Below are 24,528 nucleotides of genomic sequence, written 5' to 3'. Positions count from 1 at the left end.
CAGCGGCTGGGGGCTCCATCCCACGCAGAGGACGGGGGCCTCTGCAGCCCCTTCCCCCTGTCCCAGCTGGCTGAAGCCTCCAGGGTGACCAGAGCAGGTGTGGGTCAGGAGACCTCTCCTACCCCCCAGGTAGGCAGGGGGAGTGGGGAGGGCCAGGGCGGTGAGAAGCATCTCCCAGGTGCCGGTCGGCCCAGAGGCCCCAGGCCAGGATACGGGGCAGACCCAGGGCACCAAGGCAGACAGGCAGCAGCGGGCCCGGGGTGGTGGGCACCGGGCGATGGCACAAAGGATGCTCCTGCCCCCACACCTGTAACCTAATCACCTGCCTGTCTGACACCAGCAGCTGCTCGGGAACCATCCCCCTTTGTGCTGGCTCCGGCAGGTGTGCCTGGGGTGGGGGCCATGGAAAGGCAGAGGACAGGGCCCCTTGGCACAGCTCAGGCACCAGAGGAGCAAGACCACAGGAACCACCACGGTGACACTGATCATGACAGCTGTCCTGGAGGACAGAGTGTGGAGTGCTTCCCTAGGAGGTGGGAGGGGCCATCTGGGGATGGACACAGCCCCTCCGCTCCAGGGTGACAAGCTTCTGGTGTGGGTCCCAGCCCTGACATCCATGCCCTGGTCAAGTCCTGTCCCCTCTCCGGGACTCTGTTTTCTCATTGTGAAATGTCAGGTTGCAGGGTGACATGTTCTGGGAGGGGGTGCTGGATGAGGGGGCATTGAGGGACGCAGACACAGGGAGGGCTAGGGAACAGAGGGGTCAGTGGGTGTGGGCCCTGAGATAATCTTTGGATCTGATCTCTTCATGTTGCATATGGAAAACCAAGGCTCCTGGGGCTGGGGGTGGAGTCGGGGTAGGGCTTTCCCCGCTCCTCCAGGTTACCGGACCCCACCCCACACCCTAATTCCCAGGGCCACTGCCCCAGGCCCCCCTCCTCTTCCAGCTGCCGTGAGGCCCTGTGCTGGACCCCTCAGTCAGAGCTCCGCTCCCTGAAGACCCGCTGGGTGGCCTTGGCCACCTGCTGGTCTTCTCTGGGCCCCGGCTCCTCCTCCGTGGTCCAGGAGAGGTTCTGGAGGCCTCCCCGGGAGAGGTGGTGAAGTCTCCGCCTGCAGCTTCCAGCTGGCCCAGAGCCAAGGTCAGGCGCGAGGCCAGGGCAGCCCCACCCCAGCGCCCGCCCAGCCTCCCCAGCCTCGGACATTTCATAACGACTCTTATTCACAGGGCAAAAGGGCGCAGAGCAGGGACAGCGAGGAGAAGGGCTGCTGGCAGGGCCTCAGGTAGGCTGTCCCAGGGAGGCGGGGATGGAGCGGCCGGCAGTCAGGGCCCGGGACCTGGCGATGGGCTTGCTGGGGACCCCGGGTTGCGGGCTGCCTGGGCAGGCTTGGTCACCCGCGCCACATACACAGACTGGCTTTGTCTGCCTGCCTGGGGAGAAAAGGGAAGGAGGGAGGAACTTCCTCGCTGGGACCTAAGAGTGGGAGAGGGAGGGTGAGGAGAGGCTCTGGGACCAGTGGGCACCCTCATTTTGTCTGAGCTGGGCCCCCGCCTTCCTCAAACCGGAGTTACAGCACATCTTTTCTGGGGCCAAGAGTCCCAGCTATGCACCTGGCTGCCCCAGGGCGGGGACTGCACCCCCATCCCTGGTGGGGGGCGGGGCGAGAGTCCATCTGGCAACACACAGTTCCTGGGCACTGCTAGGTGTGCCCAGTGCTGGGGCAGGGGTACCCAGTGGCTCTGGGACCTCACAGTCTTGGGAGTGGGCTCTGTGGGGTCTAGCCAGACCCCACCCTGCCTGGAGGAGGGACTGATGATCAGAGGGACTTGGTCAACGTGGGCAAAGGGGAACTGTCTGTGGGGTGAGGCTGAGGTTGGTTCAGCCCACAGGTGAAGGGTTGGTCCCTAGTTCCCCCAGCCCCCACTGTGGGGAGGGAACTGCCAGAGCTTCTGGAGAGCCCACAAAATCCAGGTTCAGGCTACATGGGGGATCATATTGAAGACCTGGGGTATCAGGACCTGTGGGGCCATCATCAAGGCCAACCCTGTGACCTCCACCTCTGATAGCTGGGTCAAGGTCCCCCAGACCCTCAGAGCACCCTGCTTATCCCTGTCACCCTATCCCTGCCTCCACACGGTCTCAGGTGGATGTCCTTGACTCCCTGGTGTCCACATTGGGCCAAGGTCTCCTTGGGCTCCTACCCCAGGGTCTCCTCCCCGAAGCCCCCTTGACACAGCTGTCCTTCACAGTCTGTCTGAATAATGATCATTCAGAGCCATTGTCCCCAAGCACTCACATGGCTCGGCCTGGCACAGAACACTGCACACCCAAATTCTCCCAACAGCGCCATGGGGCAGCTACAGGTACCCTCCCCATTTCACAGATGGGGAAGGTGAGCCACAGAGGAGCAAAGCAACCTGCCCAAGGACTCCTAGCTCACAAACAGGGCTGCCGGATTTGACCCCAAATCGCTGCTGACACTACACCAATGCCCTTGGGGAGGCACCTGGGTAGCTCATGGATTGAGCATCCAACTCTGGATCTCAGCTCAGGTCTTGATCTCAGGGTTGTGAGTCCAAGCCCTGTGTTGGGCTCTACACCCTTAAAAAAAAAAAAAAAAAAAAAAAGAGTGCCATTAGGAGGTGTCCAGACAGGTAGGAAAGCTGAAACAGGAAGAATGACAGAGTGGGCGGAGGCTGGTGGGGAGAAAGAGAGAGCTCACCAGCAGGACTGGCTACCGTGCAGGGCTGGGATCAGGGCAGTAGATTCCCTCCTGATGGTGCTTTGGAGCCAGCAGACCTGAGTGCCAAACTTATTCACCCCCTTCCTGACTCCACGTGACCTCTCTGAGCCTCAGCTTCCCTCAGGAGTGCCCTGCTGACACCCACACTGCACCATATCGGGTTTCCACACTGTCACTTGCCATTGCACCTGCTCATTATGATGATTAGAGGGAGTTCCCAGGCCCAGGGCCTTGAGGGGACATGGCTTGTCCTCCCCTGGCCTCCAAGCCAAGGGAAACAGGCCTGTGTCTTATCATCCACTGACTTAGCAGCTCCCACCCCACCGACCTTGCCTGGGAGCAGCAAGTCAGGAACAGATGCAGCCAAGTAGGTGGTTGAAGCTGTGCCCGCTTGGTGGGCGGGAGACCCCTGGGCCCGCCAGCCACTGGGACCTCAACACTTAGCCCAAGGAGGCCAGAAGGGGAAGCAGAGTGAGGGGACAGAGGCTGAGAGCAGGGTACGAACAGCATGGCTTCTCACCCTTGAGGGCACCAAGTCCAGCCACAAACCCCTGCCCACCTGACCCGACACCTGAGGTTCTGACCAAGGTGTCCCTTCTCCCCAGGGGTCAGGCCAGGGGATGAAGTGGCGGGAGGCAGCCCTCTCTTCTTCTGGATTCCTCTGCCTTCTGGTTTCCAGTAAAGAATTTGGGTGGTCTTGGGCCACCTCCGTGCTCTCTGTGCCGAGGTGTCCCTCTCCTTGTGGGGGAGAACAGTGCCCTGGGCAGGAAATCACAGTGGTTAAATGAGTCATGCAGGCATGAGAAATGTAGCTCAGTATCCTTATGAGCTTCCTCAGTATTGCATGTACCCCGAGGGTGCGGGGTAAGAGGGCAGAGATGGGCTCCAAGACCCCAGCCCAGGCTGATCCAGGAACTCCGTCATCTGTGTGTCTTTTGTGAGGTCACAGGCTCAGGTCCCCCAGATCCTAGGCAGGAGGTAGCCTGGGCTCCTGTGCATGCCTGGGTTGTACCCAGCTTCCCATCCCCTGACGGGTACTTCTTGGTCCCTCAGTCCAGAGTGACCAACCTGAGGGGTGGCAATATTGGGTGAGTTGACCTCACGGTTGTCAGGAGAGGCTGCTGGAATGTTCCAGCCAGACCTGTACCCCCCACAGAGCTCCCCATTCCCCATGTGCCAGAGGTGTGCCTTCCATTCTAGTTGCATGCCTCACATTTTTGTGGGTTCTGCAGACATTTCTTATGAAAAGGCAAAGAGCCCTGGAGAGGCAGGTGGAGTGTACTTTGCCCTCCACATCCATCAGCAGGGATCCAGAGGTGCCAGTGAGACACAGCAAGCAGTGGCAGCAGGAGAGAAAGAAACATTTGCTAGGTACTTAGTAATCATAACCATGCTGACCTTTCTTGAGCACATATCATGTGCACAGCAGTCAACATTTTAGGTGGCATTATGTCATTTACTCACTTTCCAGACAAGGAAATTGAGGCAAAGAGATGAGTGGCCTGCCCAAGGTCACAAGGCCAGTATAAGGCCAAGGAAGGGGACAAGCCCAGATGGCTGCTCTGGAGGCAGATAGGGCTCTTGGCTCCTGATGTTGGCACTGGCCAGGGCCCCTGTCTCCAAAAAGGAGGGTAGGGTCTGGGGGCAAGGCTGGGGCTGAGAGTGGCTCTGAGAATGTCCCCTTTCTGCTATACTGTCAGCCTCTCTGAGGGTCATGGGGCCTGCCTTGTACCCTAGGCAACTGCTCAGTTTCTCCCAACCAGAGCAGGATGCCTGGGGAGCTAGCCTGCCCCCACCCCCCATCAGGTCCAGAGCTCCAGCCAGGCTCTCAGCAGAGTCCCCTTCAGGCAGGTCATTTTGTGGGCTGGCGCAGGCTCAGTGATCAGGGCCATGGATCACTCCAGAAATCTGAGGGTCATGGGGTAGCCACTTAACAACAGCTGGCAGCCTTGGATGTGCTGATGCCCGGCCCTAGGCTCAGAACTGGACAACATGGTCTCATCTTTGAGAAACTTCATATCAGCTGGTGGGTGCTATCATTACCCGCCTAACAGATAAGGAGACTGAAGTGTTAAGACCTCACTCAGGTGGGTAGACAAAGGGGTGCCAGTAGAAGAGAGGATGAAACCCACTCCCTGGGTGAAGGAATAATCAGGGCAGGCTGCCTAGAGGAGGCATTAACCAAGCTGAGACTTGAAGGGAAGGGAGTCAGAGAGGGCAGAAGGAAAGGGTCCCCACGGGTCCTTGGCAGCAGGCCAGGAAGAGCATACGTCACCCTGTTCCTCTGATGAGCTTCAAGTAAACAGGCGGGGGCCCTGGGGGAATGAGGGGGCCCCACCCGGATCTCCTGCCATGGCTGATGGCAGCATGGAGGCACCCCTGCCCCCCACTGTTCTCTGCTCCTCCAATACTGGGACTGGTGACAGGGGCATAGACAGAGGAGGCCACTGCCCAGGCCACCCAGCACCCCAAGCCACCACCAGCCAGCCTGGCTTCCCCAGGCAGTGCCCCCCAGGCAAGGGGCAGGAGGCACAGTGCATTCTGCGTCTGGACTATCCCCCAGCGGTGGCCATGGTGGCTGTTGGTGGACTGTCCCTCCACTCATCAAACTTCCCGGTTACTCCACACAGGCCTGGCAGGGACAAGGGCTGCCCCATCTCCAAGAGGGGCACCAGAGTGGGACGGGGGCCATGCCTTGGGGCTAATTTCTGTGCGGGAGGAAGAAGAGAGGTCCCTTGACTGCTGGCCTACCCCTAGGGGCTGGGGTAACTGGTCCCGAGCCCACACCCTGTCCTGCACCCACCTCAAGGCCTAGGGTCTCCTGTTGCCTGGCCAAGGGGAAGGGACTATTTTGTGTTTCTGTGTGTGTGTGGTGTGTGTGTGTAGGGGGGTGCCCTGTCCCTTGGGGGTTCCACGTGAGGCCTCAGAGGAGTGTCTGTGAGCCCACACAGGTACAGTCGGGCGGGGGTGGGGAGAGTGCCTGGGAAGGCGAGGCGCCCCATCCATGCCGCCCCCCCCCCCCCCGCAGGATGGACCCATTGGCAGACACCCTGCGGCGGCTGCGCGAGGCCTTCAGCGCGGGGCGGACAAGGTCCCCCGAGTTCAGGGCTGCACAGCTCAAGGGCCTGGGCCGCTTCCTGCAAGAAAACAAGCAGCTTCTGCAGGAGGCGCTGGCACAGGACCTGCACAAGGTGGGCGGGGGAAGGGGCTGGGGGGGCCTAGGGGTGGGGGAGGAGGACTAAATACCCGGCAAACCCCACCTCCTTCCCCATCCCGTGACCCCCTGTGCGCCTCTTCTGCATCTGTCCACCCACTCAATTCTCACACCACCCCCACCCCCAACCCCCCCCCCCCCCCCCCCCCCCCCGTGGCTTACGGAGCACCTACCACGGGCCATGTTCTAGGCTCCGGGGATACAACAGAAAATAAAACAGTCTCTGTGCCCAGGGAGCTGGCCTTGGAGAGAAGCACAAAACTACAATAAGGAACTAATATGTAGCATGTTGGATGGTTTCAAGTGCCATGGAGAGACACTTCAGTGTGAAAGGGCCAAGAGAGCACCAGGAGCAGGGTGCTGCCTCATATGTGGGAGTTAAGGACGGTTTCTCTGAGGAGATGACATTTGAGCAAAGACATGAAGGAGGGAGAATGTTGGAGGAAATGGCAGCGGGCACAGTACGTGCAAAGGCCCTAAGGCCGGAGGCCTCGGTGCTTGAGGAGAGCAGAGGCCAGCATACCCTGAGGGGAGGGGAGACGCAGAGGTGTACAGAAGATGAGATCCAGGGAGGCGGATCACACCACGTAGCACCTCATAGGCCATGGATGAGTTCAGCTTCCCTCAGAAAGATGGGCATCATGGCATCTCTTCAAACCCGGCCGGCCCGAGGGCTGCCATTCCAGCAGCAGCCATGGCAGGAACCCAAGAAATGCACTTGCTTCCGGATAGCCTCCCACCTCCTGGGCTAACAGAGCCCAACTGCTTGGCTTCTCCTGCCCCAGGACAGCTGTCCAGGGGGTTCTTCTCTGGACAAAATGTTCTCTGCACTTGCCACCAAGGCCACAGTGCCCAGACCCACCCCTGTGCTCCACTAGCCTCTCAACACCTGTAACCCCTCGGGCCCTAGCCTATGGCTCTTTGCCAACTGGTAAGGTCCCACCCTTCCAGGGGCCTGCTGGCTCCACCCAAATCATGATAGAGACCCCAGCACCAGCAGAGCCAGGGGGCCCTCGGTAACTTCCTGGGGACCCTTCTGACTCAAGGCACCCAGCCAAGTGTCCGCCCTGTCCCCAGAGCAGTCATGGACTTTGAGACTAGTGCCTCATGGCATCCAGAGTCATGGATCAGGGCACCCTCATTCCTTGAGGACAGCAAAGTATGGCCACAGGACTTGTTTTGAGGGTGTGGCTTTCTGGTGATGCCTTCTCCATTTCTCGGTGTCCCCAAACCTACTATTAACCATGATGCCCTGGGACTGAAGCAAGGTGAGACCCAGGCTCCCTTGTCAATCATTTCTGGAATCATCTGTTCTCCTATTTATGAAACCAGGATGCTAGATCTTACTTCACTTGGCTCTCCCTTGCCTGAGGGGCCCAGCTTTGCCTCCTGTGGGGAGTGTCCCATTCCCTGGGCCTGGTCCAGGATGGAGGGGGTGCTCCCAACCTCCCATCTCCAATGAGTGTCTGCCACCGCCTACCTGCTGGCCTGGCCTGGCCACCTCTGTGAGACCTGACCTGTCCATCTGGTTCCTTTTCTCCCTTGGGTTCAGATTTTACCTCCTGCCTCATTCTAATTCCTCAAGGCTCTCCAGCACAGAACATCCAATCCTGTCCCCATCCTTCTAAGCAGGCAGCATCTGCCCTGATTTGCCCAAACTAATTGTTGCATTTAACCCCCAACAGCCCTTCCAAGTGAGGATGATCACCCCCAGTCACCCCCAGAGGAGGCATGTTCTTGCCTAAGGGTGCACAGCCCTGGGTCAAAACAACCTACACTTCTAAAGTCATGAATTTGAGTTGGGTCTAGACTGTTCATAAACTAGCCCAAACCTCACTCACTCAGGTCAAGGGCAACCTGGCTTGGCAGAAACATGAGCTGTGGACACAGGCTGAGCGGAAGGCCTGCCCGAATCAGGCGTGGCATCTAGAAGTGCGGGGGCATGTGTTCCTTCCCCCAAGGTCCCAGCTCCCTCCTCCTCAAGGCTCAGCTCTGGCCTTGGCCTTACCACTGAGTCTTGCTGAGTGACCCTGGCCAGGATTCAGTTCACCCTCTGGCCCCCTGCCCTCCTTTCCAGCAGGGGAGAGCTTGCACTCCAACGGCTGAGTCCCAGGAGTCAGGACAGCTGGCTCTGGTGTCCCTGGCCATGGGCTCTGGCTGCCCCCAGCCCTCAGGCGGGGTCTCTTCTCCCAGGTGGGAGCGAGGCAGACATGCCCACAGGCAGAAATCAGGACAATTTCCCTGTTGATTTTTGCCTCTCTCCCACCCCTGCCCCACCGCCTGGGCTGTAGGAACTGTCCACAATTACCCAGAGGCGTCGGCCCCAGTGTCCCTTGCCGGATGGAATGTCCCTGACATCCACACAGCAGGCCACTATGGGCCACACAGGCGGTCCTGTTAAAGTTAAGTTGGATCCTGCCCCTGCTCAGCTCGACAGTCTTCACCCCTGCTGCCCGGTGCCATTGCCTCACCCCTTCTCCTCACTAACCAGGGACAGAGTGAGCCTGCACGCCCCCTCAGAGCCTTTGTACACACTATGCCCCCTGCCTGAGATGTTCTGCCTTCAGGTATCCATGGGCTCCCTCCCTCCTTGTCCTCCATGCTCAGATGTCAGCTCATCTCAGAGGCCAGCCCTGACACGCTTGCACACACAGGCACACACACTCATGCACTTACACGCACACGCGCGTGTATAGTCCCTCATCCCATGTGCACACACACGCATGCGTGCACACTCCAGCAGTCTCTGTCCCCCTTACCCTGGTTCACTTCTGTGGCTCCCGTCACATCAGTGTTCTTGTTGTCATGCGGGCTGTCCCCCTAGGACATGAGCTGACATGAGCTCTCCGGGGTGGCCTCTCCACGGCTGCATTCCTGGCCTGGAAAGGGCACCTGAGCTCCTGAGGCACTCACTGAACACGGAGGGAAGGAAGGAGCAAATAAGAGGCCACCTGTTGACCAGGTCCCCCAGCCCAAACCCTGGTCTGTGTCTCCCCTGCAGTCAACCTTTGAGTCTGAGGTGTCTGAGATCCACATCAGCCAGAGCGAGATTGACCTGGCCCTCAGGAATCTGAGGAGCTGGATGAAGGATGAGAAAGTGCCCAAGAATCTGGTGAGCTGGCCCCCGGGGTCGGGGCGGGGGGCGGGAGAGGGTGCACAGGCAGTCCTGCCAGGCGGAGGGTGGCGCCAGGGGCTGGGAGTCCCCACGCCCCCACCACTCACCACCCTGCTGGCCCCGGGGCCCAGGCCACGCAGCTGGACTCGGCCTTCATCCGGAAGGAGCCCTTCGGCCTGGTGCTCATCATCGCGCCCTGGAACTACCCCGTGAACCTGACGCTGGTGCCGCTGGTGGGCGCCCTGGCCGCAGGTGAGAGCAGACTTTCTACCTTCCTGCTGCCCGTCGTCCCGGCCCTCAGGCCTCACGGTGGCCCTCAGAGCCAGGGAGCAGGGAGCTGGCAACAAGTGGCTAAGAAAACCTGGCTGCCGCCCGGCCTACCATCCCTGGGCTGTGGAGCCTTGGGCCGGTCAGTGACCTCTCTGAGACAGATTCTTCACTTGAAAGCAGAGTGAGGCCGGCACCTGCCCTGCAGGTGATAGGACTGAATGGAGACGGGAGGGCCGGCCCTCTCCCAGCGCTCCCCCTGCCCTGCCCTGCAGGGAACTGTGTGGTGCTGAAGCCTTCAGAGTTCAGTAGGAGCACGGAGAAGGTCCTGGCGGAGGTCCTGCCCCAGTATCTGGACCAGGTGAGCAGGGCATGGGGTGGACCCAGCAGCTACACTCAGGCTGAGCAGGGCCAGACAGGCCCCCCTGGCAAGACCCGGGTTCCAACCTCAATCCTGCCTCCTCTGGGTTGTGGGGCCATGGCCAGGCCACTGTCCCCTCAGCCTCTTTCCCTCTGAATGCAACAGAGGGGTGGAAACAGAGGGGTGGTGATCACTGCTGTGGATTGAGGAGCATGTTCCCGGGGACTCCCATCTGTCTTCTGGTCAGCCCTGATCACCCCACCCTGGCCCCCAGCCCCCCAACCCAAGCCAGGCTTGAACCTTGCAATTTTCGGGCTGGAACTGCCTGGGACACTGGGAAGCTCCCCATTCCCACCCTGCTCCCATCTGGCCCATTGAGAGCCCTGGAAACTGTGGGTCAGGCCAGGCAGAGGGGGTGGGGCAGTCCCATGCAGGCAGGCAGCCCCCTGGGTTCCTCAGGCCCGGGTTCCATAGGGAGCTGTCTGCCACCCCAACTTGCAGAGCTGCTTTGCCGTGGTGCTGGGAGGGCCCCAGGAGACCGGGCAGCTGCTGGAGCATAAGTTCGACTATATCTTCTTCACGGGTAAGGCTGGGGTTCCCACTGTGGGTGGGGGCTGAGGGGCCTGGAATGGGGCCTGGTTGAGCCCAGCCACACCCTCTCAGGGTCTTGTCCCCAGTCCCGAGAGAGGCCACAGGGACCAAGGCATACAGTCAGTCAGGAAGGAGGCAGACCGGGCTGGGCACTGGGACTGGGTGGTGCCCTCCGATTCCAGGCAAGCTTGCTCCGCACTCCTCCAGCATGCTGGGGACCAACTCTGACCCCTCAGGCCCCTCAAGAGGACTGGGTCCTACCCCTGCCACAGGCCCCTTCACTGGTCACAACCTTACAGATGACAGCATTTGCTCCTGCTGAGCAACCAATGTGCCAGGTGCCCCCCAGGACCTTATACACCACCCAGTGGCCTCAGGACCTTTATACATGACCCTGCTGACAGGGCTGGACAGATGAGGGATTGGAGGCCAAGGCAGCAAAGTGGTGTGGTGCCCAGCCTAGGTCACCCCAGGGACCAGGATTGGGGAAGCCTGGATTTTCCTTCCAGGCCTTCCATTAGAATTGTTCTCAGAGGTCCTTGGCCCCTGGTATGTACTCATGAGGCCCAGACACCACCTGGCTTCAAGTGACCAAGGAGGGCATTTCTATAAGGGCAAAAGAACCAAGGGGGCAGGTAGCTGTATTACCTGGCTAATGTTCCAGAGGAGAGGGAAGCAGACATGGCAGGCAACAGCATCTGAGCCTTCCTGTTCACTTGCCTTGTTACCTTATCCACATCAGAGCAGGGTAGGTGCGCTCTCTGCCTCCCTCCCCCAGACCCAGCTGCAAGCCCAGGACAGGGCCTACAGGCCCCCACGGTGGCTGACAGGGAACTGGCTATAGAAGCAGGGGCTGGAGTCCTCAGCTGGTCCCACAAATTCCTAGAGGGTGGAGGAGACGCTGCAAGGGGCAGCCCACATTCCACCATCCCACCCGGCATCTCGGTGGGCTTTGGGCCCTGGTGCCCCATGACTGGCATTGGGAACCTGAGCAGGCTGCCAGAGGCCGCCAGACTGACCAGAACCTTCTCTGACACAATCTCCTGATTTCTCCAGGCCTTTCCTTATCTGGTGACAGTCAGGTCTGTCTGGAGGACATGTGACCTCGTGGAAGCCTTTGTTACAGCACACAGCCTGGGGAAGTGCCCATTCACTCATTCCCCGTGTTCTGAACAGTGTCCAGACCCTGTCCACCACCTTGTCCTTGAGATAAAGCAAGGCCTAAGGAGACAAAGCCTCCCACCCCGGAGGAGCTCACGTGAAAATGAGGGGACAGGGACAGAGAGAGAAGAATAGCACAGAAAAGATGGGGGGAGGCACGGCAGGATTCAACAGACAAGGAGGGCTTCTCTGGAAGGCCTCATAGACCAGAAGATGTTGCTGGAAGACAGGAGGACATGAGGGAACAGAGGACAGAAGATGGGATGTGGGTGGGCCTGCAGTGGGGGAGGAGGCGACAGCAGGGTTATCAGGCTCCTGGATGGTGGTGCCAGAAAGGCCAGAGCCTTCCCAGCAGAAATGGCAGCACGGTGCCCTGGGCCAGCCATGGGAAGGAACATCTTGAGGGTACAGGGGGCTTCGGGTCAGGGAAGGGGACGTGGAGGGACTGTGAGGCCCTGAAGATCAGCCCAGAGGAGACGAGCAGGTGGCCACTTCAGCAAAGGGTCAAGACCAGAGCAGAGGGTGGATGGTAAGGGTCAGGCAGCAGGGTTGCCAGGTTAGCTCAGAGAGAGAGACCCAGGCAGCAGCCCCGGGAGCTGGCCTCTGGCCTTGGACCAGAGCAGTCACTGCCAGTTCTGGAGGAGACTGGAAAGGTGGGGAGGGGTGCAGAGTGGCATGACAGCAAGAGTCACTGGCAGGGTGAGCCTGGGATCAGAAACAGGACAAGGGGCTCCTGGATTTCTAACGAGGCAGGTCGGGAGAGGGAGACAGTGGGCAGGCCTGTTGCGGGGTGCAGAACCCTGCATCAGCCTCGGCTTTTGGGGCTGGTCTGGCCGAGATCATGAGCAAGGTCCTGGGGCAGAGACTGGCGGGGAGGATCAGGCCAGGGGAGGGCTAGCGCCCTCCGACTCCACCACCTCTCGGGGAGGACCAGGGAGTGACCCCTCCACCCAGGTCCCAGCCCCCAGGCTGAGGCCATCCCACCCGGCTGGGGTAACCCAGGGCCACCCTGACTTCTCTCCGCGACCAGGGAGCCCCCGAGTGGGCAGGATCGTCATGGCCGCCGCCGCCAAGCACCTGACGCCCGTCACGCTGGAGCTGGGGGGCAAGAACCCCTGCTACGTGGACGACGACTGCGACCCCCAGACCGTGGCCAACCGCGTGGCCTGGTTCCGCTACTTCAACTGCGGCCAGACGTGCGTGGCCCCCGACTACGTCCTGTGCAGCCCCCACATGCAGGAGCGGCTGCTGCCCGCCCTGCAGAGCGCCATCACCCGCTTCTACGGCGAGGACCCGCGGGGCTCCCCGAGCCTGGGCCGCGTCGTCAGCGACAAGCACTTCCGGCGGCTGCGGGGCCTGCTGGGCTGCGGCCGCGTGGCCATCGGCGGCCAGAGCGATGAGGGCGAGCGCTACATCGGTGAGCGGGCCGCCCTGCCCCGCCCTGCCCCGCCCTGCCCCCCCTGCCCCGCCCGCGCCGCGCCCTGCCCCGCCCCGCCCCGCCCGGGCCGCGCCCTGCCCCCGCCCTGGCCGCGCCCTGCCCCCCCCCCCGCTCTGCCCCCGCCCTGCCACGCCCGGGCCACGCCCTGCCCCCCCTCTGCCCCACCCGCGCCGCACCCTGCCCCCGCCCTGTCCCCCCTCTGCCCCCCCCCGCCCCGCCCCGCCCGGCCCCGCCCTGCCCCCGCCCGCGCCGCGCCCCTCGGACCCACTCCCCGGGGCTGGCGCCGCCCCCCGCGCCCCAGGACCCGAGAGCCCCGCGCCGCCTCCCCAGGAGGCCCCGAGCCCCGGCCCGGCCCGAACCCTGTTCCCCTGTGCCCGCAGCCCCCACGGTGCTGGTGGACGTGCAGGAGACGGAGCCGGTGATGCAGGAGGAGATCTTCGGCCCCATCCTGCCCATCGTGAACGTGAGGAGCCTGGACGAGGCCATCGACTTCATCAACCGCCGGGAGAAGCCCCTGGCCCTGTACGCCTTCTCCAGGAGCAGCCAGGTGGGGCGCGGGCAGGGCTGGGTGGGGGCGGAGGCCTGCAGTAGACGGTGGAACGATGATCTAAGCCACAGTCTCTTGGGCCTGTTGTGGGCAGCTCCTCGGGTCTACTCAGGGGTCAGTGTCCCTGCTCCATCAGCCCCCACTTCTGTCTTCCTCGTCATCTCGGCTGGTGGCCAAGCGTCCCCTTCCAGAGCCCGGCTCATAGAAGGCAAGCACAGTATGGAGCAGAAAGGCCAGGGGAGGGTGAATGACCAGAACACACGGGAGGGACAATGCTCAGCCGCTGGGGCAGCCTGGAGCCTCAAGGGCACCAGGCAGGCGTCCTCAGCTCAGGGCACATCTTCTTCTCTCACCCAGATCTCATGGGATCCCTTGCAGATTAGGCAGTGGTTTTTATTATTATTATTATTATTATTATTATTTGACAGAGAGAGAGCGAGCGCGTGCAAGTAGGCAGAGCAGCAGGCAGAGGGACAGGGAGAAGCACACTCCTTGCTGAGCAGGGAGCCTGATGTGGGGCTTGATCCTGACTCCAGGGTCATGACCTAGGCCAAAGGCAGACACTTAACCAACTGAGCCACCCAGGTGCCTCTGGGCAGTGTGTTTTGAATAAACTTTTTATTTTGGAATCATTTTAGCTTTACAGAAGACAAAAGAATAATCTAGAGAGTCCCAATATGTCCTGCCACCAATTTCCCCCATTTAAGGGCCCTTATGTTCGTCCAAACTAAGAAACTGAGATTGGTCCATTATTGTTAACTATGCTCCAGATTTGACTTGGGTTTCGTGTTTTTCTTTCAGCCCCACGAGCCCAGTTGGGGCCCCACATTGCATTTAGTTGTCATGGCTCCTCTGGCCTCTGACCACGTCTCAGCTTGAGAGGTGCTGACTAGGTCCCTTGCAGAGTGTCCCCAATCTCAGTGGTCTGCGAGGCGAGGACTAGTCTCTGACATCTTATCAGGGATACAGAGATCCACCCGTCACTAGTGAGGCAAACCTTCATCACCCGGCCAAGGTCCTATCTGCCGGGGGTCTCCACCAAGACGCCCTCTTCTTCTTTGGGAGCAAGTCCCTAAGTCCTGCTCCCCTTCTGTGGGATTGAACTCCACCTGCTAAAGGGAGAACACCTACTTACGTCATCTGGAATCTGTAAGAAAGATTTGGCTCTTGAACACTTCTATCAGCACGCACTCACCTGCATCTGCTTTATTCTCTGGGTTACAGCGCAACAGCCACCTTGTTTGCATCCTTGCTTAAGCTGTCCCTCCTTGGGCACTGGGAGCTGCCATGTCTTTTAGCGCCCACCCCCCATCCTTTTATTTTCCGACCACTTCCTTTCTGCTCATCCTATGTTTCCCTTACCCAGCCCTGGAGTCAGCCATGCTCTCAAGAAGCCTAGTTTCATCTAGATAATATTAACTTTATTTTTTAAAAGACTTTATTTATTCATGAGAGACACACTGAAAGAGAGAGAGGCAGAGGGAGAAGCAGGCTCCATGCAGGGAGCCTGATGCGGGACTCGAGCCCGGGACCCCAGGATCATGCCCAGCGCCGAAAGCAGGCACCAAACTGCTGAGCCACCCAGGGATCCCGACAATATTAACTTTAGAAAATTTGCAACCTAGGTGTTTTGGAAGGGGGGTCATATGGAAACGTGACTGCTAAGCTTTTCTGAATGCCCAGGACTGACTGGCCTGGGGGGGACAGTCACACCTACAACACACGGCTGCCCCCGAGAAGCACTGTGACACTCCTGCTCCATCTTCTGTCACTGATACTGAGGCCTCCACGTGATTTCTGAGCTCCTGATGGGGAGCTCCCGCCACCCACCATATACATAAGCCGTTAGCTCCGGATCACATGTTGTAACTAAATATTCCCAAGTTTTCGGGAAACGACTATACAGTGTTTACTAATCTTTTTTTGCCCCCCTCTCATCCTTCAAATAAACCTATAGGTTAAAGAGAAAAGGACTTTAAGTCAAGCAAGGGCCATGTTAATGTTTCTAAAATACAAACCTGGCTGCATGGCCCCACCTAAATGTCTTCCCTGGGCTGCACACCACACAGGCCGGCCCTGCACCTGCCCTTCACTCTGCCTGGGGGACTCCCTTTCCCCTGAGATGTAGCACGCACATCGCATCCCTCCCCTGGGACACTTCCCTGACTACCTGGCATTTCACCCTGAACTCTCCACGTCCCCAGGCAACTGCTGGGCTTCCTGCCTCCCTCTTAGCCCTGAGTCTGCATCCCCAGCATCCTGCATGGGCCATACTCAAGCAGACGCTCAGGACACACGTCCGAGTTGGGAGCTCAGTGGTAGGCTGCCACACAACCACACCCCCCCCACTTGTTACACCACCCCTGCAGCTCACATGGTGGCCTGACTCTTCCTGGGGCCCCGGGGCGTGGCTGGCTGGCCTCTCATGCTGTAGCCACGCCATGGGGCCTCATCGCTGACCGCCCCCCCCCCAACAGGTTGTCAAGCGAATACTGGCCGAGACCAGCAGCGGGGGCTTCTGCGGAAACGACGGCTTCATGCACATGACCCTGGCCAGCCTGCCCTTCGGAGGAGTGGGTAGGTGCCGGCAGAGCCCTGCCTTCTCTGTTACTGGACTGATGGCACCCCAACATCTCTGTCCTGCAGAAATCTGCCAGACCTGTCCCTGTATGTACATATGCAGGTGGACCCACAGGGACACAATTTGGGGTTTTTAGCACCACCGCAGTCAGTGTCCCTGTGCTGCCACTGCTTTCTTCCTGAATAGCGTGGCTTCAAGTGTGCCCACCAGCTCACATGCTTCCTTGATTCCGCAGAGGCTCTGAACTGCCCCTTTAGCCTTTCCTTAGCATGTCACTCCCCACGACCCCAGGAGACAGGGACTGTTCCCTGCCCGAGGGAAGCCGGGTAAGGGGACATCCCCGGCCCCAGCAGCCCCCATTACCTCTGCAAAGTCCTGGCCGCCAAGGCAGGAAACCTCAGAGCTGGTCCCAGTGAGCCCCATGGCTGTGTGATCTGGGCTAGCCACGTCTCTCTCTGATCCTGCCTCCTCCTCAGAGGAATGGGAGGGCCAGAGACTGGCGTCTGTCCACACTAGGAACCTGAGCAAATGAGCAGCAGGGCCTGGCAAGCTGTCTGGGTGGTCTGGACACTCCCTGGGAGCGGCCGATGCCTAGGAGCACATGGCCAGCTGAGAGCTGACACCAGGGCTGTGTGGGCCCCACTGCTTGGCGCCTGTCCTGGAGCCCCGACCTAGCCCACCTGCCTGCCCGGCTCCAGTCCCAGCCCCTCCTCCCCAGGGAAGTATGGCAGCCTGTCTGGGGGCAAATCTGATCCTGCTACTCATCCCAACATTGAGCAAGGCCCTGACTCACAACTTCCTGAGATCTGTCCCTTCCTGGTCTGGCCATGGTGTCCTACTCCCCCCTCCTCTCCCTGCTTCTCCGCCTGCTGCCCCAGCCACCCTGGGCCCTGTCCAGTCCCTGAATGCCACAGGTCACCCACCCTCAAGGCTCTCTGAGTTGTCCCCAAGTCTGGGTCCCTCTTGTCCCCACCCACCCCATTCATCTGGTCAACTTTACGTCCCTCAGGCCTCACTCCCTCCAGGAAGCCCTCCCTCATTACCCCCAATTCCACCCATCCTGGGTCCCCTGCAGAAGCCTGGTCCGTGACTGACTCCCTACCTAGACGCTTTGGATTCACAACACAGGACATGACTTATTGTGTCCATGGATCTGAACACCCACCCAAAGCCTGCAGGTCTAGGAGGCAGGCGCCATTGTCATCTGCTGCCACAGAGAAGATCAAGGCGAAGTCAACTGCCCGCGGTGACAGGTCTAATTCAGGGCTGGGATTGAACTCTGAGCAGTCATCCCAGAAGCCACACTCCCAACCTCTCTTGCCCCAAGACCTGGGGTCTCCTGCATCTACTGGGCTGTTGCTGGTGTCAGGCTTGGGGCCAAGCCCTCTACCCACATTGTCTCGTGCTCAGCCCATTTTACAGATGGGGAAACTGAGGTCACACTGAGGTCTGCATGTGACTGCCAGAACCCAGGTCTGTCTGACATCCTCCTGGCTGGCCATCGAGGGGCTGACTGCCATGTCCTGTGCCCCCATACAGGCGCCAGTGGGATGGGCAGCTACCATGGCAAGTTCTCCTTTGACACCTTCTCCCACCACCGTGCCTGCCTACTGCGTTGCCCCGGGCTGGAGAAGATCTACTCCATCCGATACCCGCCCTACTCACCTCGCAACCTGAGGATGCTGCTGGTGGCCATGGAGGCCCGCAGCTGCAGCTGCACCCTGCTCTGAGCCCCGCTCACCACTGAGTCCGCTGCCTCTGCCACCTGCAGCAAGTGTAGATGCGGCCTGGGGTCCACACTCGGGGAGGAAAGGACCACAGCCCAGACGGGTGCTTGGCCTCTTCCCTCCTGGGGCTTCTCTTTGAGCTCTCAGCCTCCTCCCTCAGCTGCCCTCCCCCCCACTAGCCTGGGTGGAGGGGATGGAGCAAGGAAAATGATGCAGTAACCAGCCCTCCTGCCCCCCACCAGCCACCAGTGTCCTGGGAAAGGTCGGCAGACCTGACCCCGCTGAGCCACTGCCCTCCCTATGGAGGGTACAGAAGGGGCCCTGGCATCTGGTCCAGGTCACACCATAGACCTGCAGTAGCCTAGGCCTCGGGCAGAAATCTGTGATAACAGTCAGCACTTCCAGAGATCGCTGAGGGTTCAACGTGGGGTTTTAATAAATGAATTGTTGGGATCCCTGGGTGGCACAGCGGTTTAGCGCCTGCCTTTGGCCCAGGGCGCGATCCTGGAGACCCGGGATCGAATCCCACATCGGGCTCCCGGTGCATGGAGCCTGCTTCTCCCTCTGCCTGTGTCTGCCTCTCTCTCTCTCTCTCTCTGTGTGACTATCATAAATAAATAAAGAAAAAAAATATTAAATAAATAAATAAATGAATTGTTGATCCCATGCTGCAGGCATCCTCTCTCCTTTGGGTGGGGTCCCCAGGCCTCTTGGGATCTCTGGGCGCATTCCTGTCCCCCCAGTGGCTGGCCCTGGTTGCCTTCCCCTCAGTGTCCCACACCAGACTCGCCCTCTTCCCTGTCCTGCTCATCCTACTGGGCCCCGATGTTACAGAATGGTCCCTCCTCCACTCAGCCACCGAACTAAACCCCGAGAGCCCAGCTCAACACCCCGCCCCCCCCCCCACACACACCTCCCAAGTCTGTCTTTGAGCAAGTTCCGATGGTTCTATGAATGCTGCAGAACTTGCCAATGCACGCCCTGATCACCATGCCCCGGGCCCTCGGTCACCTCCATTTTCTCACAGGCCGGACCTCAGTGCACCCACTGATCTTCCCAAAGCTCACGGGACCGTGCCACCACTCAGCCTGGGCCCTCAGTGGCTCTCTGTGGCCCCAAGTCGGGACCCACAAGAGTCCTGGGGGGCTCCGCCAGGACTCTTGCCCGCTGTCCCCACCCCGGGCCTGTCGTCCTTCCCAGGAGGACGTCTGCACACACGCTGGGCATGCCTGCTCTGCCCTTGGCCTGCCCTAGGCCCCCTCGAAGTCAGCTCTAACGCTTGTTAACGCAAAGTTCCTAAGCAAGCCCGTGCCTCAGTTTCCCCATCAGTAAAGCGAGCGTGATCCTCCACACGGGGCTCCTGGGCAAAGGCTTAGCATCCAGCAAGCCCGGCTCCCGCGGAATCACCGCCGGCAGCAATTCTCAGCGCGGTTCTCACAAACACCAGGTGACACCCCGAGCTCTCCTCCGGCCGGCGCGCCAGACCTGACCCGGAGCCGCTTGCTAAGCCACGTCCCGGACGTCCCGCCTCCGCGGGCTCGGGAGGCTTATTGGCTTTTCCAACCCAACATGGCGGCGCCCTGTACAACTTCAAGAGACCGCTCTCCCCTAGCCAATCAAAGAAAAACAGCTTCTGGGTCCCGCCTCTTTCAGCGGCGCCACTGGCCAATCAGACCACAGCGTAAAAGACGAGCGCGGAAAAGGTGAGACCAGCCGGCCCAATGGCAGCGTCTCGAAGTGTAGGCTCCGCCCCTCCGCGGACCGGCCGCTCGGCAAGGGAAGGAGCGGCAGCGCTTCAAGGTGGGTGTGCGGGCTCCGCTCTGGAGAGCCGGGCCTAGGCAGTGGGGCGTCGGGGGCGAGTGTGGTGTTCTCGGTGGCCCCGGCGGCCCTGCGGGTCGCCCCACTGAGGGCCGGCGCCCCACATTGTGTCCTTCAGCGTGCAGCGGGCGGACCCGCCAGCCGCCGGCAACAAAGCGCATGCCCCGCCCGCGTCCGTGGGGTCGGAGGTCATGGGGAAGGTCGGGGAAGGTGTCAGGCTGGCGGGCGCCTGGGCCTGGGGTCAGCGGTCAGAGGCGATGGGCCCACGGGGAGTCCCAGGTCACGGGACGGCCGCTCTTGAGCGTCGGCTAGATGCCAGGCTCTGCGCATGGACAGCCCCCTTGGTTCTCATGATCCCCGTTTCACAGATGAGAAGACGTGCCGGATGACCTCGGCCGCCCAAGGTCACTCGGCAGGCGGGGAGACCGTCCCAGAAGGACCTTGATGGTGGGGAAAGGAATTTGATCGCGAGGGTTATTTAAGCCTTTCAGGGGTTTCCAGCGGGGTTGGACTGTGGGCCGTAAAGGGAAGAGTCTGGCCCAGGTTCACGTCCTGGTCATCACCGCCCCCACCCCCCCACCCCCAGTGTGTGACTTTGGGCAAGTTACCGGACTTGCCCGAGCAAGCCCTCCTCATCCGTGCCTGTGGGGTCCTTGTAAGGACCAAATGACAGTGTGTGTGACCTCTGGCCCTGTGCCTGGCACAGTGAGCTTTCAATGCTGGTGGCTGCTGGCAGTGTTTTTTGAAATAGGTCAGATCAGGGAAGGGGTGAGATGAGAGACAGGAGCACTGGTTGGGGAGAGAGGAGGGATGGATTTTAAAGGTTTCTTAGAAGGGGAGGTAGGTAGAACGTGGGTTTCACGGATACTTCCTCTTAGCCCCGCTGAGCTGGGTCAGGTTTGGAGGGCTGGGAGGTGCCATACGTGGGGGCAGGGAGGCCTTCTGTGCCTGTTCGGAATGGGCAGATAGAGAAGGTGACACAGTGTCTTGGAGATCAGGGCTCCCGCAGTGCCAGGGTTCCTGTGGGGACAGATCTGGGACCCACCCATCCCTCTCTTCCTTTTCCTGCCTGCAGATGCGCTGCCTGACTATGCCCACTCTGCTCCGGACCCTGGCCCAGGCTGCACGAGCAGGTAGAACCAAGGGAGCCTTTCCTGGGGTGTGGGGAGCCCAGTCTCCTGGCATGAGGCTGCAGAGACTGTAGCTGCACAGTGTAATCCCTCTCCTTCCAGGGCACCCCACTGGCCGGAGCCTCCACAGCAGCACAGTGGCAGCAAACTACAGTGAGTCCTGGGGGACCTGGAGCCTCAGGCTTCCCTGATCACGAACCTGCCAGAGGCAAGGGTGGAGGCCTACGTTCTAGTTGTGGCTTTGCCAGAGGCTCCCCCTCTCTGAGCCTCTGTTTCAACTCTGTAAAGATGATCAAGACTGAATATAATCCATGGGGATGGGGTCTGTCAGTGAGGGGGTGGGGAGCCCTCCCTGTGGCCACACAGTGTGAGTTCCGAGAGCTCCCCCGTGTGGGACAGGGAGGGAGCTGCCAGGTGTGAGGCTTGGGTGCCTGTCCTTTTCACCAGAACCTCTTGGCTCCAGCCCCTTCCCTCCCCCGTCAAGTCCTGGGCTCGGACTGCTGCCTGGGCACAGGGAGAAGTGGACACAGACTGCCCAGAGCCAGAGCCAGGCTTTGTAGAGCAGTGGCTGAGGCTGGAAGTTTCGGTGAATGAACAAGCCGTTGTGGGGGGATGGGGCCCAGCTGGAAGGAAGACAAAGCTTTATCTGAGTTGGATTCCCAGGGGACATGGGCACATGAGAGGCCCTGCCACAGCCCCTCTGCCCACCTCCCCTGCAGAGTTTGTGAACATGCGGGAGCCCTCGATGGACATGAAGTCGGTGACGGACAGGGCAGCTCAGACCCTGCTGTGGACTGAGCTCATCCGAGGTGGGCCCTGGGGGAAGGGGTCGGGCAGGCTTGGGGGTGGGCACGGATTGTTAGGGAGGAGTGGCCCCCACCCACCATGCTCATGCTGCCCACAGGCCTGGGCATGACCCTGAGCTACCTGTTCCGGGAGCCTGCCACCATCAACTACCCATTCGAGAAGGGCCCTCTGAGCCCTCGCTTTCGGGGGGAGCATGCTCTGCGCCGCTATCCATCAGGGGAGGAGCGCTGCATCGCCTGTAAGCTCTGTGAAGCTGTCTGCCCTGCCCAGGTGAGCCCCTGACCCCTGCTGACCGCCACCCTGGCCCTTGCCACTTGAGAGGGAGGCTGCAGCCTGCTGCAGAGAGAGGGAAGCGGGGCAGCCTTGGACCCAAGCTCTGGTCCCCCATTGGGTGTGTGTCCCAGGAAGGCCCCTTTCCCTCTCTGAGCCTTGTCAAGCCAATTCAGAGGGAGTGAGTCATCAGAGCAAGGCTTGCAGCCCTGAGCAGGCCATATGACACCTGTGTGTCCTGCCCTTGGGGATCTGGTCAGGGATGTGAAACCTAGGCTTGTGAGCCACCGGGTGGCATTGGAGGTCCCCACTTTTACCCTGAATGCAGCAGCAGTTTTGGGATTTCTGCATGTATGCGTGTAACCAGCTGCAAGGAACACAGTTGAGGACCTCACTGCCCCTGGTTGCTGCTCCTCTGGGCCCCCAGCATTAGTTCTGTTGGAGGACCCCCACGGACCCCCCCCCAGAGTTGGGGCCTGTTAGTATAGAGACAGATCCAGTTGTAGTGTCTGGATGGCACAGGTGGCGCAATTGGTTGAGTGTCCGACTTGGTTTCAACTCAGGTCGTGGTCTCAGGGTCATGAAATCGAGCCCTGCATCAGCACTCAACACAGTCTGCTTGGATCTCTCCCTGCCTTTGTGCATGCGCACACTCATTCTCAAATAAATCATGAAAAAAGGAAGGAAAAGAAAGATCCAGTTAAGGCTCTTGGGCAGGCCCATGGACATCCCCAGCAGGAACCCCAGCTGACACTATGGTCACCCGTCATCCACACAGTGACTGCCCCCTCCCCGCGGCCGCTCCAGGCCATGGGCTGTGGCCTAGATGTCTCTGATCCTGGAGCACATAGAGAAGCCCCCAAATAGCCCTAGCAGTAATGGCCTCCGGGCAGTGAGCACCGTGGAGGGAACAGGCGCTATTCCAGCTCGTGACTTATTTTTACAGCAACCCTAGGACATAGAGGTTATTACCCCTTTTTATAGACGAGGAAACTGGGGCACAAAGAAGCCTACCAGCCTAAGGTCCCACTGAACGGTGGTATTACACTCCTGGGGACACAGGAGGGCTTTTGGCATACCCCTTTGAACATCCTTCTGGCTGTGGGAGGCTCTGGGCCTTCTTGGTGCTGGCACAGACCGTACCCAAAAACTGAGGGTGAGGGAGCTACCTTCAAGTCTGAGCTTTGCGTGGCTTTCGGAAGCCCCTCAACATCTCTGAGTCTCTATTTTCTCATCCATGAAAGCGGGATAACTAGACATAAATGGGAAGGTTGTTGAACGTATCACCACCAGCAGTTGAGCAAGTACTGAGACCCCCCCTGGGGCTACGGGTGCTGCAGTGAACACAGCAGGCTACAGTCTTCCCCTCGGATGACTTAGCCTCTCAGGCAGGAGATGCCATGAGTTGACAAAAGTGTCATCTCGGGCAGTGGGACAGGGACCGTTTTGCAAAGGTGTTGGGAGGAACTCATCAGGCTGAGGGTGGGTGGCAGGGTCTGCTCCACGGCCCTGGAGCGAGCTCCCAGGAAGGGGCAGGAGCCAGCAGTAAGGGGCTCCTGGTGTCCCTCCCCAAGGCCATCACCATCGAGGCTGAGCCGCGGGCTGATGGCAGCCGCCGGACCACCCGCTACGACATCGACATGACGAAGTGCATCTACTGCGGCTTCTGCCAAGAGGCTTGCCCTGTGGACGCCATCGTCGAGGTGAGCGGGCCTGGGGTTGGGGAGGGGCTGGGGCAGGGGCCCAGCAGAGGGGCCTGATGCCACCGCACCCACACCCGCACCCGCCCACAGGGCCCCAACTTCGAGTTCTCCACCGAGACGCACGAGGAGCTGCTGTACAACAAGGAGAAGCTGCTCAGCAACGGGGACAAGTGGGAGGCCGAGATTGCCGCCAACATCCAGGCGGACTACCTGTACCGCTGATGCCCCTGCCACCCAATAAAGAGCTCTGCCTCCCGCGCCGTCTCTGTGGTCAATCCAGCTGTCTGGGCTGGGACTGTGCGCCTGGCTGCAGCCTGCGGGGTCCTCCCCTGGGCGGGGCCTTCCTGTGGGACTCTGCGGGACCTGTCAGCGCCCCCTTCCCCTCCCATCCCCTGCCACACATCTTCCTTGGCATAGCCCCCAAGGCTTAACCTCAGGTCTGCTGTTCCCATAATCCTGGCTGTCCAGAGCGTAGGGCCTGGGCCTGTCCTGTCCTGAGGGCCACACACAGCTACAACCCTAAGGATGTAGGGTCTGCCAAGGTCTCAGGCAGAAGTACATTGAGTGGCAGAAATTCAGGAAGGCCAGGGCATCCTTGGGGGCAGGGAGAAGCCTACTCTGAGGGGAACAGTCACAAGGAGGTGACACAGGCCCTCCTGCTCCTGAGCTGGCCTTGCCTCATCTCCAGCCACATCCCCTTTCCTCCCCAAGTTCCCCAGACCAGGCTGCTAGCTTGGCTTCTGCTGCTCAGAACTTCCTGCTTCGCAATCCCAGCAGTGGTGTGGTTCCCTGTGCGGCCGGGTGCCAGCTCAGTGCAAACGGAGCCTCCAGAACCAGAATGGGCTGAGTGCTGGGCACTGTGGAACGGCTTCAGCATATTCCCAGCTGTAAGCAAAGCAGCTCAGAGAAGTGAAGGGACCTGCTCAGGATCACACAGCATGTGTCTGATGAAAACACTAGCTTAGGTCAGAGATCTGAGCGCTACCCTCCCCCCCCATTTCCAGAAGTACTCTTTACGAAACACTAACTTTCCATGGTGCTTCATAGAAGAGAGAG

General features: G+C 60.2%; 2 protein-coding genes across 5 annotated transcripts; both read left to right on the top strand.

The window, feature by feature from the left end:
- Positions 1–18,588, top strand: ALDH3B1 (aldehyde dehydrogenase 3 family member B1). Of its 2 annotated transcripts, XM_055315208.1 has the most exons (11): positions 1–129; positions 1,226–1,281; positions 5,771–5,933; positions 8,958–9,068; positions 9,203–9,323; positions 9,614–9,699; positions 10,201–10,282; positions 12,482–12,868; positions 13,270–13,436; positions 15,914–16,013; positions 17,557–18,588. In XM_055315208.1, the coding sequence occupies exons 3-11, from the start codon at positions 5,772–5,774 to the stop codon at positions 17,745–17,747; spliced, it is 1,407 nt and encodes a 468-aa protein (XP_055171183.1). In that variant the 5' UTR covers positions 1–129; positions 1,226–1,281; position 5,771; the 3' UTR covers positions 17,748–18,588. The 2 variants fall into 2 exon arrangements, with proteins under 2 accessions (XP_055171183.1, XP_055171184.1); XM_055315209.1 differs by lacking the exon at positions 1,226–1,281 and having other exon boundaries at positions 10–129.
- Positions 18,589–19,496: 908 nt separating this feature from the next.
- On the top strand, positions 19,497–23,729 carry NDUFS8 (NADH:ubiquinone oxidoreductase core subunit S8). 3 transcript variants are annotated; one of them, XM_055313306.1, is made up of 7 exons: positions 19,497–19,544; positions 20,638–20,695; positions 20,795–20,845; positions 21,412–21,501; positions 21,597–21,769; positions 23,344–23,472; positions 23,563–23,729. In XM_055313306.1, the coding sequence occupies exons 2-7, from the start codon at positions 20,638–20,640 to the stop codon at positions 23,692–23,694; spliced, it is 633 nt and encodes a 210-aa protein (XP_055169281.1). In that variant the 5' UTR covers positions 19,497–19,544; the 3' UTR covers positions 23,695–23,729. The 3 variants fall into 3 exon arrangements, with proteins under 3 accessions (XP_055169281.1, XP_055169265.1, XP_055169272.1); XM_055313290.1 differs by lacking the exon at positions 19,497–19,544 and adding an exon at positions 19,614–19,762; XM_055313297.1 differs by lacking the exon at positions 19,497–19,544 and adding an exon at positions 19,825–20,009.
- The last annotated feature ends 799 nt before the right edge of the window (positions 23,730–24,528 follow it).

The sequence above is a fragment of the Nyctereutes procyonoides genome, unplaced genomic scaffold (assembly GCF_905146905.1).
Source record: "Nyctereutes procyonoides isolate TBG_1078 unplaced genomic scaffold, NYPRO_anot_genome, whole genome shotgun sequence".
Taxonomy (NCBI): Eukaryota; Metazoa; Chordata; class Mammalia; order Carnivora; family Canidae; genus Nyctereutes; species Nyctereutes procyonoides.
Note: the sequence above shows the minus strand (reverse complement) of the source record. Positions and strands in the feature narration are given on the sequence as shown.

Excerpts from the sequence above, each read along its gene's own strand:
- ALDH3B1 (XM_055315208.1), top strand. The coding sequence starts at position 5,772 with ATGGACCCATTGGCAGACACCCTGCGGCGGCTGCGCGAGGCCTTCAGC. Across the intron at positions 9,324-9,613 it reads GGTGGGCGCCCTGGCCGCAG|GGAACTGTGTGGTGCTGAAG; the intron begins GTGAGAGCAGAC and ends CCTGCCCTGCAG. Across the intron at positions 12,869-13,269 it reads TGAGGGCGAGCGCTACATCG|CCCCCACGGTGCTGGTGGAC; the intron begins GTGAGCGGGCCG and ends CTGTGCCCGCAG.
- NDUFS8 (XM_055313290.1), top strand. Across the intron at positions 21,502-21,596 it reads GTGGACTGAGCTCATCCGAG|GCCTGGGCATGACCCTGAGC; the intron begins GTGGGCCCTGGG and ends TGCTGCCCACAG. Across the intron at positions 21,770-23,343 it reads AAGCTGTCTGCCCTGCCCAG|GCCATCACCATCGAGGCTGA; the intron begins GTGAGCCCCTGA and ends TCCCTCCCCAAG.